Source organism: Aedes albopictus, chromosome 1 (assembly GCF_035046485.1).
Source record: "Aedes albopictus strain Foshan chromosome 1, AalbF5, whole genome shotgun sequence".
NCBI lineage: Eukaryota > Metazoa > Arthropoda > Insecta > Diptera > Culicidae > Aedes > Aedes albopictus.
Window position 1 is genome coordinate 263856419 of NC_085136.1, and position 13014 is coordinate 263869432.

At 37.5% G+C, this 13014-nt stretch overlaps 1 protein-coding gene across 2 annotated transcripts; it reads right to left on the minus strand.

Annotated features, from left to right (window-relative positions):
* Positions 1-395: 395 nt before the first annotated feature.
* Positions 396-9096, minus strand: LOC115259758 (uncharacterized protein K02A2.6-like). 2 transcript variants are annotated; one of them, XM_062846724.1, is made up of 2 exons: positions 8598-9096; positions 396-8329 (listed from the first exon to the last, which is right to left on the minus strand). In XM_062846724.1, exon 2 carries the CDS (start codon positions 7846-7848, stop codon positions 3604-3606), a length of 4245 nt encoding a protein of 1414 aa, XP_062702708.1. In that variant the 5' UTR covers positions 7849-8329; positions 8598-9096; the 3' UTR covers positions 396-3603. The 2 variants fall into 2 exon arrangements, with proteins under 2 accessions (XP_062702708.1, XP_062702709.1); XM_062846725.1 differs by having other exon boundaries at positions 396-7923; positions 8062-9096.
* Between the last annotated feature and the right edge of the window lie 3918 nt (positions 9097-13014).

Below are 13014 nucleotides of genomic sequence, written 5' to 3' on the forward strand. Positions count from 1 at the left end.
ATATTCTTCGGCATGCTTAGAAATTTAAGCATGAACCCGAATTTGCGTCAAATAAGGTCCCACTGGCTGATTTTTTGCCGCTATGAGCCATTTTACGAAACGACAACATTGTTGATATTGATATTAACTTCGGGCCGAATATAAGCTTATTTTCGATTTTGCCGAATATTCGTTTAACCGAATATTAAATGTATTATTCGGCTGAATAGGCCGAATAATGACTAAACATTGCAACAACACGCCAAATTAAGAATTCGATAAATTGTAAAGCGGATTTTCGGAGCATATAGGGAATCACGCCACTTGGGCGGTGGCTTCTATATTCGTCTGTTTTCCACTATAACTCAGTCAAATTTGAACCATGGAATTGACACAACTTTTGGAATGTGGTGAGATGGGTATAGTATCCACCCGTGTACAACATTTCAAGTCTATTGGTTCAAAATTGACTGAGTTATAGTGGAAAACAGACGAATATAGAAGCCACCGCCCAAGTGGCGCGATACCCTATATTGTTTTGAAAATTCTTTACGTTCCTTGCATAGAACAAAATTTAATATTTTTTCGTTATACTTCTTATGCAATACATTCCATATAACTACGTGTAATGTGTAGATGGGGCAAGATGGTTCACCCTATTTTTTCAGTATGCATATTGCATATTTTTTTGAAAATGTTTTATTTTTTATTGAAAGGCTATTCTGTGACCTACATTATCGACGCGATTAGAGCACTGAAAATTTGTGAACATATTTTAAATATTTTTCTACTAAAAATATAGGTTTTCAAAGTCCGTTTATGGCTACTTGAACAAAAATCTTTTAGCTCTTAGAATAATCTACCGATATGTTGCAACACTTCTTCCATGTATTCTGTACGTATGTGAAGCTTAGATGTATAGAGAAAAAAAATAGAAGATATAGTATTTTTTATTGGAAAAAAAATCGAGATTTCTGATAGCTGACCCACCTTGCCCCCGTAAAAATGAGGTGGGGCAAGATGGGTCATGTTTTGGAAATTGCTTGTCAAGAAGGAGGTTTCAAACTTCATGACCTTTCTGTTGTCTTATATCATAGCTGACTAGTGTATCCTAGAGTCGTGGTAGAAAACAGAGAAATGCGATTTTTATTCAGAAAGTTATAGGGATCCATTTCTTAGGTGGCCCATCATGCCCCCACTTACCATACTGTTCGGTGCATCACTACTTCCTGTCAGTCTCCAAAACACTTGACTATCACGCCGAGGACAACAAACTCGCAAAATTTGAGCTCTTCCTTCGGAAGGGAAGTAAACCGTGAGTCCCGAGATGAACTAGCCCAGGGCTAAAAATCTCGTTAATACAGATAAAAAAAAAAATCATAAATTGGATTAAAAGAGAGGTGACCAAAATGTTTGGGAAAGGCGCCTTTTTTTATCTCACAGAAAAGTTCAACAAGCTGTAACTTTTTATAGAGTGCATCAAAAATTCTCCAATTTTGACTGTTTGCGAAGACGGCTAATAACAAGACAGACATCTACCCTCTTGCTCCATATACCTTGGGAGCTACAAGCACACTAGCGCCACAAACGACTTCAGGGAACAACATCATGAATGAGTGTGCATGCGATGCTACCATTTCCGTGTATGTATTTGCATGTACACGCACACAATCATGTTTTAATGTTCCTGTGAATCGTTGAGGGCGTTTCAACCATGTCGCCTGCAACAGGATGGGAGCTGGCTGTCTTGTTATTAGCCGTCTTCGCTATTTGTCAACCTATTATATGTCCATCATTGGTATAAATCTGTGTTCGATTGGTCAATCTTTTGCGGAACTAGAACCAGTCTCGTAAAACACTTTTTTAAGGCAACTAATTTTTGAACTGTCATACCTCTGAAACCAGTGAACCGAATCTAATGAAACTTTGAACGTTTATCAACAATATAATAATGCTTCAAAAGTGTTTTAAAAATGGGCAGTTATTGAACGTTGAAAAAAGTCATGGTGGATTGACACTCATCGGATCTTCCTCGAAAAAAAAAAATGCTTTTTTACATCAATGTCATTACATTTTAGTATTTCTACTTTGTTCATTAAATTCGATACACTGGTTTCGGAGATGTGATAGAGAAGCTTTGGGTATTGCAATCGGCAGGTTTGTTCTCTTCGTCGGCCAAATTTCCTGAAACTTGGTCTTATAGTTCAGCTTGATTGGTAAAGATTTGAGGCCAACTTTGAGCTCGACAGGTTTCATAAAAACCCCCATGATGAAGGGAGCAAAACGGCCGATAATACGCAAATTCCCCTAGTTCAAAAATTAGTTGTCTAAAAAAATAGTGTTTTACGAGAACAGTTCTAGATTAACCAATCTAGATAAAACAAATTTATACCAATGATGCACATATAGTAGGTTGATAAACAGTCAAAATTTGAGAAATTTTGATGCATACTATAAAATGTTACAGCTTGTTGAACTTTTGTGCTATATTTTATACCTTAACGCATACTAAGAGGGTCACGATTTGTTTAAAAAATATAAACATTGTAACGTTAGCTTGTACAAGGAAAGTAATAAAGAAAAATGAAAAAACAATGTTATCCCGTATTACAATACTTTGTTGTACAATTTAATTCAATTTAAACGTACAAGAACAAAAGGTTAATCAATTAAGCATGTAATTAAAATATAAAAACTAGTTTCCACCTACACTGTAACTTGTTATTTGTCATTCTTCTGAATTGTCACATGCGTTTCCTCAATAAAAAAAAATAACCTTGAACCTTGTATGAAAATGAAATTTATCCGAAACACCCTTTTCTTGCTTGCATTGAATTTTCACTACAAGTACGCATGCCTTAGGGATCGTTCACAAATGACGTAGCATATTTTGGACGATTTTCAACAACTCTCGTCCCCTTCCCTCGTGGCCTATTTTTCCGTACCTAATACATGGTTTGTAGCAATATCTGGGATTTCCCCATCTCCCTTAAAATGTTACGTCATTCCTGGACGGTCCCTTACATTAACCCCCTTTCCAATTATTGATAAATTGTATGTTTTTTTAAGATCCACCGTAGGTATCCATCCACACGATTCAATTCGTTTTTGTAGTAGGTAATATTAGTCCTTTGTCTGTTTTTCTAGAATCCAGATGATCCTAGCAACTTTCTATATCTTTTCAACCACTTATGGGACATTAGATATTTTTTCGTCACAATAAAGTCATACCAAGGCATTATTGTTTAAGGCTAAATTAATTCATACTATCTTGTTTTGAGTACTGACTAATATCCACGAAAAAGACCAACCAGGAGAATTAGCGCTGTGGAAAATCCAATAAACGGGATCGTGATGCGGAGGGTTTGAAAATAACAACTGTCTAGTATACTGTCTCGGAATCGACTGACTATCGTTTATTTCATTTTATCGAACGAACCCTTCGGTTCTCGATCGTCACGTCAAGTGACGTTTCGATAGCGCACTCTTGAAATGCGCAGGCATATAACAATTCTCCCCCCTTTAACAAAGATGAGAGTAAAATAAAACATATTTTAAATTCAGAACATTCAATTCAATAATCGACTTTTTCAAAATATCCTAACCCACAAAACATTCGATCGGTTAATTATAACAGTAAAGGTCACTTCGATTTGTTTTTCTGCTACGCTTCGACCTCCTAGGTTCCTGCCTTTCCGTTTCACCAACCGGCCGTTTTCGTTTCCTACTCCGACTGTTCAGTTTCTCAGTATTTGCTGTTTCGCCTTCATATACTTCCAACATTCCTCCCGATTCCAATGGCGCATCGTTCGTTGCTTCTTCCGGTCCTCTTTTTGTAATGATAACATTTGGCCTTTGCCATGATACGTCGTCCTTACGCGTCTTGATTTGATTCCGGTGCGCCATGGTTTCTACGTTTCCAATACGTATCTGGAAGGTATTACGAGAATATTGTTTAATGAAGGTTGCCTTTATCCATCTTGCGTGATGGCTGGGATTGTGGTTTTTGTACCACAGTTCATCACCAACCATCAGATCATCTAATGCATCCTTCGGATGCTTAGCCGTGTTAGCAACTAATGTTTCTGTTATGATCTCATCATCTGGCTGTGGTAACTCCAAATGTCTTTTGTAATGTGTTTTAGGGTTAATAAGGTGTAAAATAGTTTTGGGTGTATAAGAGAAAATCTTCTCAGACGGAAACTGTCCGTCATTCGTCCTATTGTTGTTCCTATAATTGAACAGAAATAAGCTTATCTGGTCTTCCAGATCCAATTCCATAATTTCTGGTTCCAGTAAGAACCTCTTCAAAACTTCTTTAACTGTTCGCACTAATCTCTCCGCTTGTCCGTTACTTGAGGGATTGTAAGGCGGACTTTTCATTACCTTGATACCCTGCCTCTCAAGAAAACTGTTGAAACCATTGGAATTGAATGGTGGACCATTGTCCGAAACCAAAACATCTGGCAGGCCAAATCGGGAAAAGAACTCTACTAACTTCTTTAGAACTTTATTGCAATCAGTGCCGTACTTCATCCACTCGATTTCAATCCATTTTGAGAAACTATCGACAATTAATAAAAAGATACGATGTTCAAAATAAAAAAAATCTACATGAACTCTGCTAAAGGGTTTGGTTGTCGGTATCCATTTGGATGACGTCTCTGCTTTATGGGAAATCGCCATACTGTTACATGCATCACAATTAGCCACGAATTTGTCTATATCTGCATTTATTCCAAACCAAAAAACCATACTTCTTGCTAATTGCTTCATTTTCACCACCCCCGCATGATTATTATGTAAAAGTTTCAACACTTCTGCTTGATACTTTTTTGGTACTATTACCCTGTCTTTGTAAAGTAAGCAACCGTCCACTGATTCTAAATCATGTTGGTTTGCAAAAACTTCGCTAAAGCGTTTATTTACCCTTTCTGGCCAACCATTGTGCATGAATCCTTTGACTTCTTGTAAAAACTCATCATTTTTAGTGCCTTCAGCTATCATTCTGTAATCTATTGGAACATTTTTGCTGAAATTTATACTCTTAATTACCTCGGAGTCTAGCTCTTCAGGAACCTCCTGTCTTAAGGGAAACCTCGAACAAAAATCCGCGTTTCCCAACTTATGTGAAGGCCTATAAACTATGTCGAAGTCATAAATAGATAAATCTAAAATAAACCTTTGAAGTCTCGTCACAAAAATCGAATTTTTACCCGTTTTTCCAAAAATACCTACAAGGGGCTTATGATCCGTATAAACCGTAAAATGTTGACCATACAAATACTTGTGGAATTTTTTTATAGTACAAACTAGTGCCATTGCTTCAAGATGCAGAATAGGATACTTTCTCTGTGCTTGGTTCAACGAAAACGATGTAAAGCTTATCGGTTTTTCTTCGTCATCTACCACGTGTGCTATTAAGCCACCAAGGCCATAGCTAGACGCGTCCGAAATAATCACAATCGGTTTCTTTGGATCGTAAAATTCCAGAAAATCAGTTCTCAACAAAAGATTCTTGCTTTCCTCAAAGGCTTTCTGACAATTGTCATCCCAAACATATTTTACATTATTTTTTAACAAATTGTACAAATAATACAGCTTAGAAGATAAATGAGGAATGAATTTATGGTAATAGTTCAATAGACCTAAAAAGGATTTTAATTCGGACTCGTTCTTTGGTGCTTTAGCTTTCTCAATCGTCGAAATTTTGTCTGGGCACGGCCTTAGCCCCTTATCACTGATAATGTGTCCCAGGTGGGTAAGTTGTGTAACAAAAAATTTGCATTTTTCAAAATTAACTTTTATATTAGCATTTGCCAATCTATCCAAAACTAATAGTAAATTTCTCTTGCATTCTTCCAAGTTCCTTCCAGCTATCAAAACATCATCTAAGTAGACTGACACATACTCAAGACCTTCTAATACCTTGTCCATTACCTGCTGGAATATAGAGGCGCTTGAAGAAGCCCCTTGGGGAAGTCTGTTGTAGGTGTACAAACCTTTCATAGTATTGATCACCACAAATTTTTTTGATTTTTCCGTTAATTCAAGCTGTGTGTAAGCCCCCTCTAAATCGAGAGCACAAAAAAATTTACATTCCGCCAAATTTGCAAAAATATCTTGCGCTGTGGGTAATGGATAGGCATTAGGTACTATTGATTTGTTAATAGACACTCTACAATCTATCACCAGACGAATGTCATTATTTTTTTTCATTACTATTATTATCGGTGAGGCCCATTCACTAGTTTTTATTGGTGTTATCACCTTCTCCTTTTCCAACCTATCTAAATATTCTGCCACTCTTTCTTTCAGTCTGTAAGGTACATCGTAGGCTTTCTTAAAAATTGGAGACTCATCTTTCATCACCAGTTGAGCCTTGAAACCCTTAATTGGAGAAGAAAAATTTTTTTCAAACACTTGGCGATACTTTTGTTTTATACTTTCAACAGCAATTTCGCTGGATTCATTTATCAAACTGTTAACTTTCAATGTATTTGTAAAAAAATGCCTCCAGTTGGAGTAAAAAACATCTAGCCAAGTTCTGCCAAATAAAGGGAAAAATTCGTTTTCACAATCTAGTACTAGCAATTGCATCATCTCTTGTCTATTGTTGAACTTTACTAACACTTTTGCTTCACCCTCAATTTTGAGTTTTGAACCATTGACCACAATTAGCTTTCTTTCATACTTTTGTAAAGGACTAGAAAATTTGGAAAAGTATTGACTTTTGCTCATAACAGAAACTGACGAACCACAATCCACCTCCATTTCAATCAAATTTCCTTCAATATCGACGAGCACCAGACACGGATCACTGATTTTGTTAATAGACGAGACCAACATGCATTCCAAATCACCTGAATCACTCTCCTCTCCATCTGAATCACTTGTTTTCATCCTGTCCAACAGTTCGACTATGTGGCGGTCCGCTGAAGGCCCTGGTTTGTAAGAATCTACTAGATTAACCGCATCCCTGTGAAGATTCTTCAGTTTGAAACATTTATTTTTTATATGACCCTTCTTTCCACAAAAGTTGCACACCATTTGGGAATAGTCCGGTTTTGGTCTTGTCATCCCTCCACTTTCTTGTTTGAAATTTCCGGTGTTAGATCCGAATGGCCGCTGCACTCTTCCATGATTCCCGTACTCATAAGGTCTTGTTCCCAGACGACTTTTCACCGGTCCTCTGCTGCTGCTTGCTCCTCTATTGACGTAATCTTCCTGGTATCTTCTTCCCAAGTCCAACGTATGCTTTAGCTTCCTGTAAGCCTTTCCATACTGGCCATTCGTGCTATTGTGAACCGCCGCGATCATTCCTGTCTCTCCGCCATGTCGTCCGTCTGCTGTACCCGCATTTGCCCTTGCAACCTCCCATGTAGTAATGATTTTCTCCGCATTTGCTAATGTTAACTTTTCTTCTCCCAAAAGGCGCTGTCTCAAATTTTTATCCCTTATTCCCGCTATAATGCGATCGATAATGGCCGTTTCTTTAAAATTGGCAAAGTCGCAGAATTCTGCTTGTAATTTCAAAGCCAAGATGAAATCTTCAACTGTTTCATCTGGATTTTGTACCCTAGTACTGAATTTATATCGCTGGACTAAATCTGGATCTGTTTTATCCAATCGGTTTTTTAGCTTCGCAATTAAGTCGTTAAAGGCTGCGTTTTCAAAATCACCAGCTGGATACAGTAGTTTGATTTCCTCAAACATTACTGGTCCACTGAGTGTGATAAAATATCCCATTTTGTCTTCATCACTTATTTTGTTAATTTTGAAGAAAAATTTTAACCTTGCGTACCAATCGTTAAAGCTGGCACCCCTACGATAGGGTTCTATGGTACAAGCAATGCTCGACGCACTCATCGCTATGCTATGCTCAGAAAACAGCAGATTAAAGGAAAGTGGAAAGCCCTTTGTATTGTAAAATAAAATTAGCAGCTTAACCCCAATGACAAAATGAGAATAAAATAAAAAAAACAATGAGCAATTATCAATCAGCGTAAGAAAATTGTAAAAATCGGTCTTGAGGTCAACTTGGTTTAGATTTTGAATAAGAATATGGTAAAAATGACTTACCGGTGCCGACTTTTGACCTTCGCCAACCAACGATCGTTGCCGTAACGAATCCTTACAGCCGAAAACCCCTTCGAATACTGCGCTTACACCGTGGGCCTATGTCTCGTTTCGTATAACTCCGCTACTGATCGAGTGTGGGAAGCAGGCTTATTTTCTACAGCTACTTAACCGCCGTGATGTCAGGGAACATACAATCCACCAAACACTCGATTAAATCAGCCGCCGTGTGGTAAAATCACTGAACTATTATTCAATTGTACACTGCGATCTGTTAAAAAGAGTAAAAGAAAACTCTTTTATTATATTACAATAGCACAATGAAAAGAATCACTCCCATTCATTAACTTTCAATACACAGTAAATATGATTCTTTTTGAACCCTATTGAATAATTGTTTGTGCTACAATAATCGAAAAGGCCTTTTCTTTGTTGCACCAATGTAATGGCGTTCCTCCACACCACTCGTTTTCAATAAACCAACTCTAGGAATAATATCTGGAAATGACTCCACTTACCGCTGGAGCGGTTTTACTTACAGTTTTGTCCAGCAGATCAGGTTAAACCAACCAAATGAGTGAATCGTAACTTGACTTGCCAATTGGGTTCCGGAACGAGATTGCTCCAATCGTTACGTCGAAGCCAAGTAATGATCCTCAAAATGGCTCGTGCTGTGTGTGCGCCAGCGTCGCGATGAACTTGCCTGACTGCCGCTAACTGCTTTCGGGTTGGCTTTCACCGTTTTCGTTAAATATGCTATCACACACGTAGGATCACTTTTACCTTTTCGTCGCCACTTTTGAGTACTGACTAATATCCACGAAAAAGACCAACCAGGAGAATTAGCGCTGTGGAAAATCCAATAAACGGGATCGTGATGCGGAGGGTTTGAAAATAACAACTGTCTAGTATACTGTCTCGGAATCGACTGACTATCGTTTATTTCATTTTATCGAACGAACCCTTCGGTTCTCGATCGTCACGTCAAGTGACGTTTCGATAGCGCACTCTTGAAATGCGCAGGCATATAACATCTTGAACATAAGCATTTGAAAAACTTTGAGATAATTCTCCACAATGATACATTTCGATATTTCATATTTCCACTGTGCCAAAAAGGTCGAGCCCGGCTGCACATTTCGTCAAAATAAGTGTTCCATTTGGCCTAGATCTATAAGTGATAGAGACGGTCAAAATTACACACTTTTCTTTCCTTATCTTTGCGTTTTTCGTTCTACTAAGTCGTTAGTTATAATTTTTCTTTCTGAAGGTAAATTTTCAATTTCATTTCTGTGTTATGGAACAATTACGCAATTTTATGGAGCATTTCATATGTTTTTAGGGTACGCTGCTTGACTTTTTAAGGTACAGGGGATAGACAAAATGATCGGGACAGGCAAAATTTTCACTTTTCAAAAAATGTTCAATTAGCTGTAACTTTTCGAAAAGTGCATCGAATATTTTCAAATTTTTACTGTAAGTTCCTCAACTAGTTGTGTATCAGTGGACAAAATTTGGACAATATCGGACAATTCTTCACAAAGTTATAAAGATTTTTCAAAAAGGTAAAATTATTCGATAGCCAACTTTGAGCTGTTATATCTCCGGATACAATGAACCAAATGCAATAAAATTTTGACCATTTATGACTTATATAATGAGCTATGAAAAACCATTGACTTAACTTAATATTCATAACACGGAAGAAAATTACAACGATTAGATTATTTTTCTAATAAAACACCAAATAATCAAAAACATCAACATCGTTTCAAAATTCAAGATACAAATTATAGTTCATTCAGTTTCCCTCTAATTGACTTATATATAAATGCGTTTTGAAGGAAAGTGACAACATAGCCGCCAATAAATTGAAAAAGTAATGGGATGCATATTAAAAATAGACCAATTTACTAAAAAATCGTGACAAAAATAAAATCGCTATAACTTCTTCACTTGTTAAAAATTTCAAGTTAGGTCAAATGTTTTCCAGAGTTCATTATATAAGTCATAAATGGTCAAAATTTCATTGCAATCGGTTCATTGAATCCGGAGATATAATAGCTCAAAGTTGGCCATCAGATAATTTTATCTTTTTCAAAAATCTTTATAACTTCGTGAAGGATTGTCCGATCTTGTCCAAATTTTGTCCACTGATACACAACTAGTTGAAGAACTTACAGTAAAAATTTGAGAATAATTGATGCACTTTTCGAAAAGTTACAGCAAGTTGAACATTTTTTGGAAAGTGAAAATTTTGCCTGTCCCGATCATTTTGTCTATCCCCTGTACATTTCTTCATTCTGAAGGTACATTCTCTATTTATTTTTCTATGCTATGGTACAATTAAGCAATTTTATGGAGCATTCCATATGATTTAAGGTACGCCTCATGCTTATTTAAGGTACGTTTTTTTCTTTCTGAAGGAACATTATCTATTTATTTTACAGTGCTATGGTACAATTAGGCAAGTTTAAGGAGCATTTACCTTGATATAAGGAACAATATGAGCTATGTAAGGAAGCATTATTACGAGTTTAGGGAACATTTTTGTTGACTTAGGGAACTACATGAAGCAAATTTTTTTTTATAGAGTGACCAGAGGAAAGAAAACTATCATCTGAGGGGCTACACAATGGAACCTATGTATTTTCGGGTTTTGGAAGAGTTTTTTTTCTAGCAAGTCATGGACGGATTAATGAACATTTTTAACCATTTATTGATCAAAACACATATTTTTATGGGACAAATGGAGAATATTTCAAGGATCGAGCCACATAATCAAAGGTACAATGCTTACTACATTAGGAAGCATTTTTTCCTTAATTTAAGGTACATTTCCGAATATGAAGGGAACAATGTTGTCATTTTAGGAAAATTATTCAGGGTACGTTTTTCGATTGTTTAAGGTACATTTTTTTAAATCTATGGGAAAAAAGTTGGGCTGCCATTTTTCTATGGAGCATTTCAGTATTATTTATTGGTGCAAAATTTCACTTTTAATGAGAAAATTTTATGTTTTGCCGGTACGTTTTTTGTAAAGTATGGAACGTTTTCAATTATGTATGGGTAATATTGCACATTTTCATGAAACATATGTTCATTCTTTATGGAGCGCTTTTTGATTTTCTATGGAGCATTTGCAATTTGTTATGGTTGCAATAACCTTTAGCCCTAGATAAATATTATTTCTATCGATCACTGTAGATAATGGAATCATAACCCACAAACGTGGCATCCAAACCTATTCAGAACCTTGAAAGACGTCTCCGAATTAGGCTATCGGACGTGGTTCGCCGCCTGCAAACACCACTCTAATGACCCGATGCGCGTTGACAGGTCACGTCAAACCTCCCCCTTTTTCACGTTTGACCCTTCGTCGATTTCCGATTTCCGAAAACAAAATCCCGCAAAACGAGTTTCAGTTTTAGCGCTTCTGCAGCGACGACGACCCGTCGTCCATCTGGCGCGGGCTTAGAATAACACGCGATACGGTAACATCCGTGCCGTGTATGCAACTAATTGCCATTAAACGCGATTTTTCGGCCTCGGCTAGACCCCGCGGAAAGCTATGTGAACTCGTTGACCCCTTTTTCTTTAGCTACTGATGCGACTAAAGGTAACTGCAGCTCAACGACAACAGAAGCGAGGGGCACGGCTGCTGAGGTTGACCGTGAGTGCACGTGGCTCGCGAGGTTAAAAGTGCACACACACGGTGGAAATCCTCGCATCGATTAAAATGCGCTGGCTGCCACTGACTCTTTCATGGCAGAAAAGATAGGGAGAGTGGGATAAAATGTGAGGTCGAAAATAAATGCTTGCGGTTTATGCAAATCGAAAACGTGAGTGAGAAAATCTGAAAATTTCACCTTTGAAAAACAGGTGTTCACGAAGCAAAGAAAACCGAGAAATATCTAATGCGTTTTGAGATAAAAGGACATATACAACATGGAAAGGCACCAGAAGCTTGTATTATAAGATCTGTTGGACCGTAGAAAATGGATTCTTTGACAGAAAACATATCCCGGATACCAATATCACGGAATGGCACACTTGGCAATTTCTTGGGTATTACTATGGCTAAACAAGCCAAGAGGTGATTGCAGTGTAATCAGTTTCGTACCTTTTAATTCCGCCCTGTTTTGCTTATCCTCTGACAGATACGCGTATTTCGACTACCACTTGTAATCTTCCTCAGTGTCAGTTATCCATAATACAAAACTGATTACACTCATTCGAAGAGGGTATTCTGCTTAGAAGGTTCGAAAAGTCGGTACAAGGTGATTGCAATGTTGAAGCACCTAATCAACCATTTCCTCCAGTTGTGCTTCCACCTAGGCTGCTTCTTGCAGTTCCAACTAGGATTCCATCAGGACTTCCACCTGAGATTTTTCCAAGAGTTCCATTTACGAAGTTTCCTTAAGGTTTCCCTATAGGAGTTGTACATGAGATTTCTCCAGGATTCCCAACGGAGTATTCTTCAGAAGTTCAACCGGGAATTTTTCAAGAAGTTCCACATCGAGAGTTGAAACAGTTATTCCTCCAGAAGTTCTTCTTTGAGAATTCCCCAAGATTTCTGCAGGGATTTCTCCGGAAGTTTCCCATGAAATTCTACCGGACATTTTTCAAAAAGTTCTACTTGGAACTTCTCTCTACTTGGAACAGTCTTTCTTAAGATTTCTTCAAAAGTTACACTTGGGATTTCTTCAGGAGTTCCGCCAAGAACAATGAAAAGAATTCTTAGAAGTGTTCCGGAAGGAAAGAACTTCGGAAACAACTATCGGAGGACCGGAAAGAATTTCCCGGAAAGTCATTCAAAGAAACTCCTAAAGGAATTCCCAGTGAGGCTTCGGCAATACTTTTTCAGAAGAACTCTGATAAAGAGCATTCCCGGATGAACTTCGGAAAGACTCATCACAAGAAATCCAGAAAGAACAACTGCAGAACTTTTCAGAG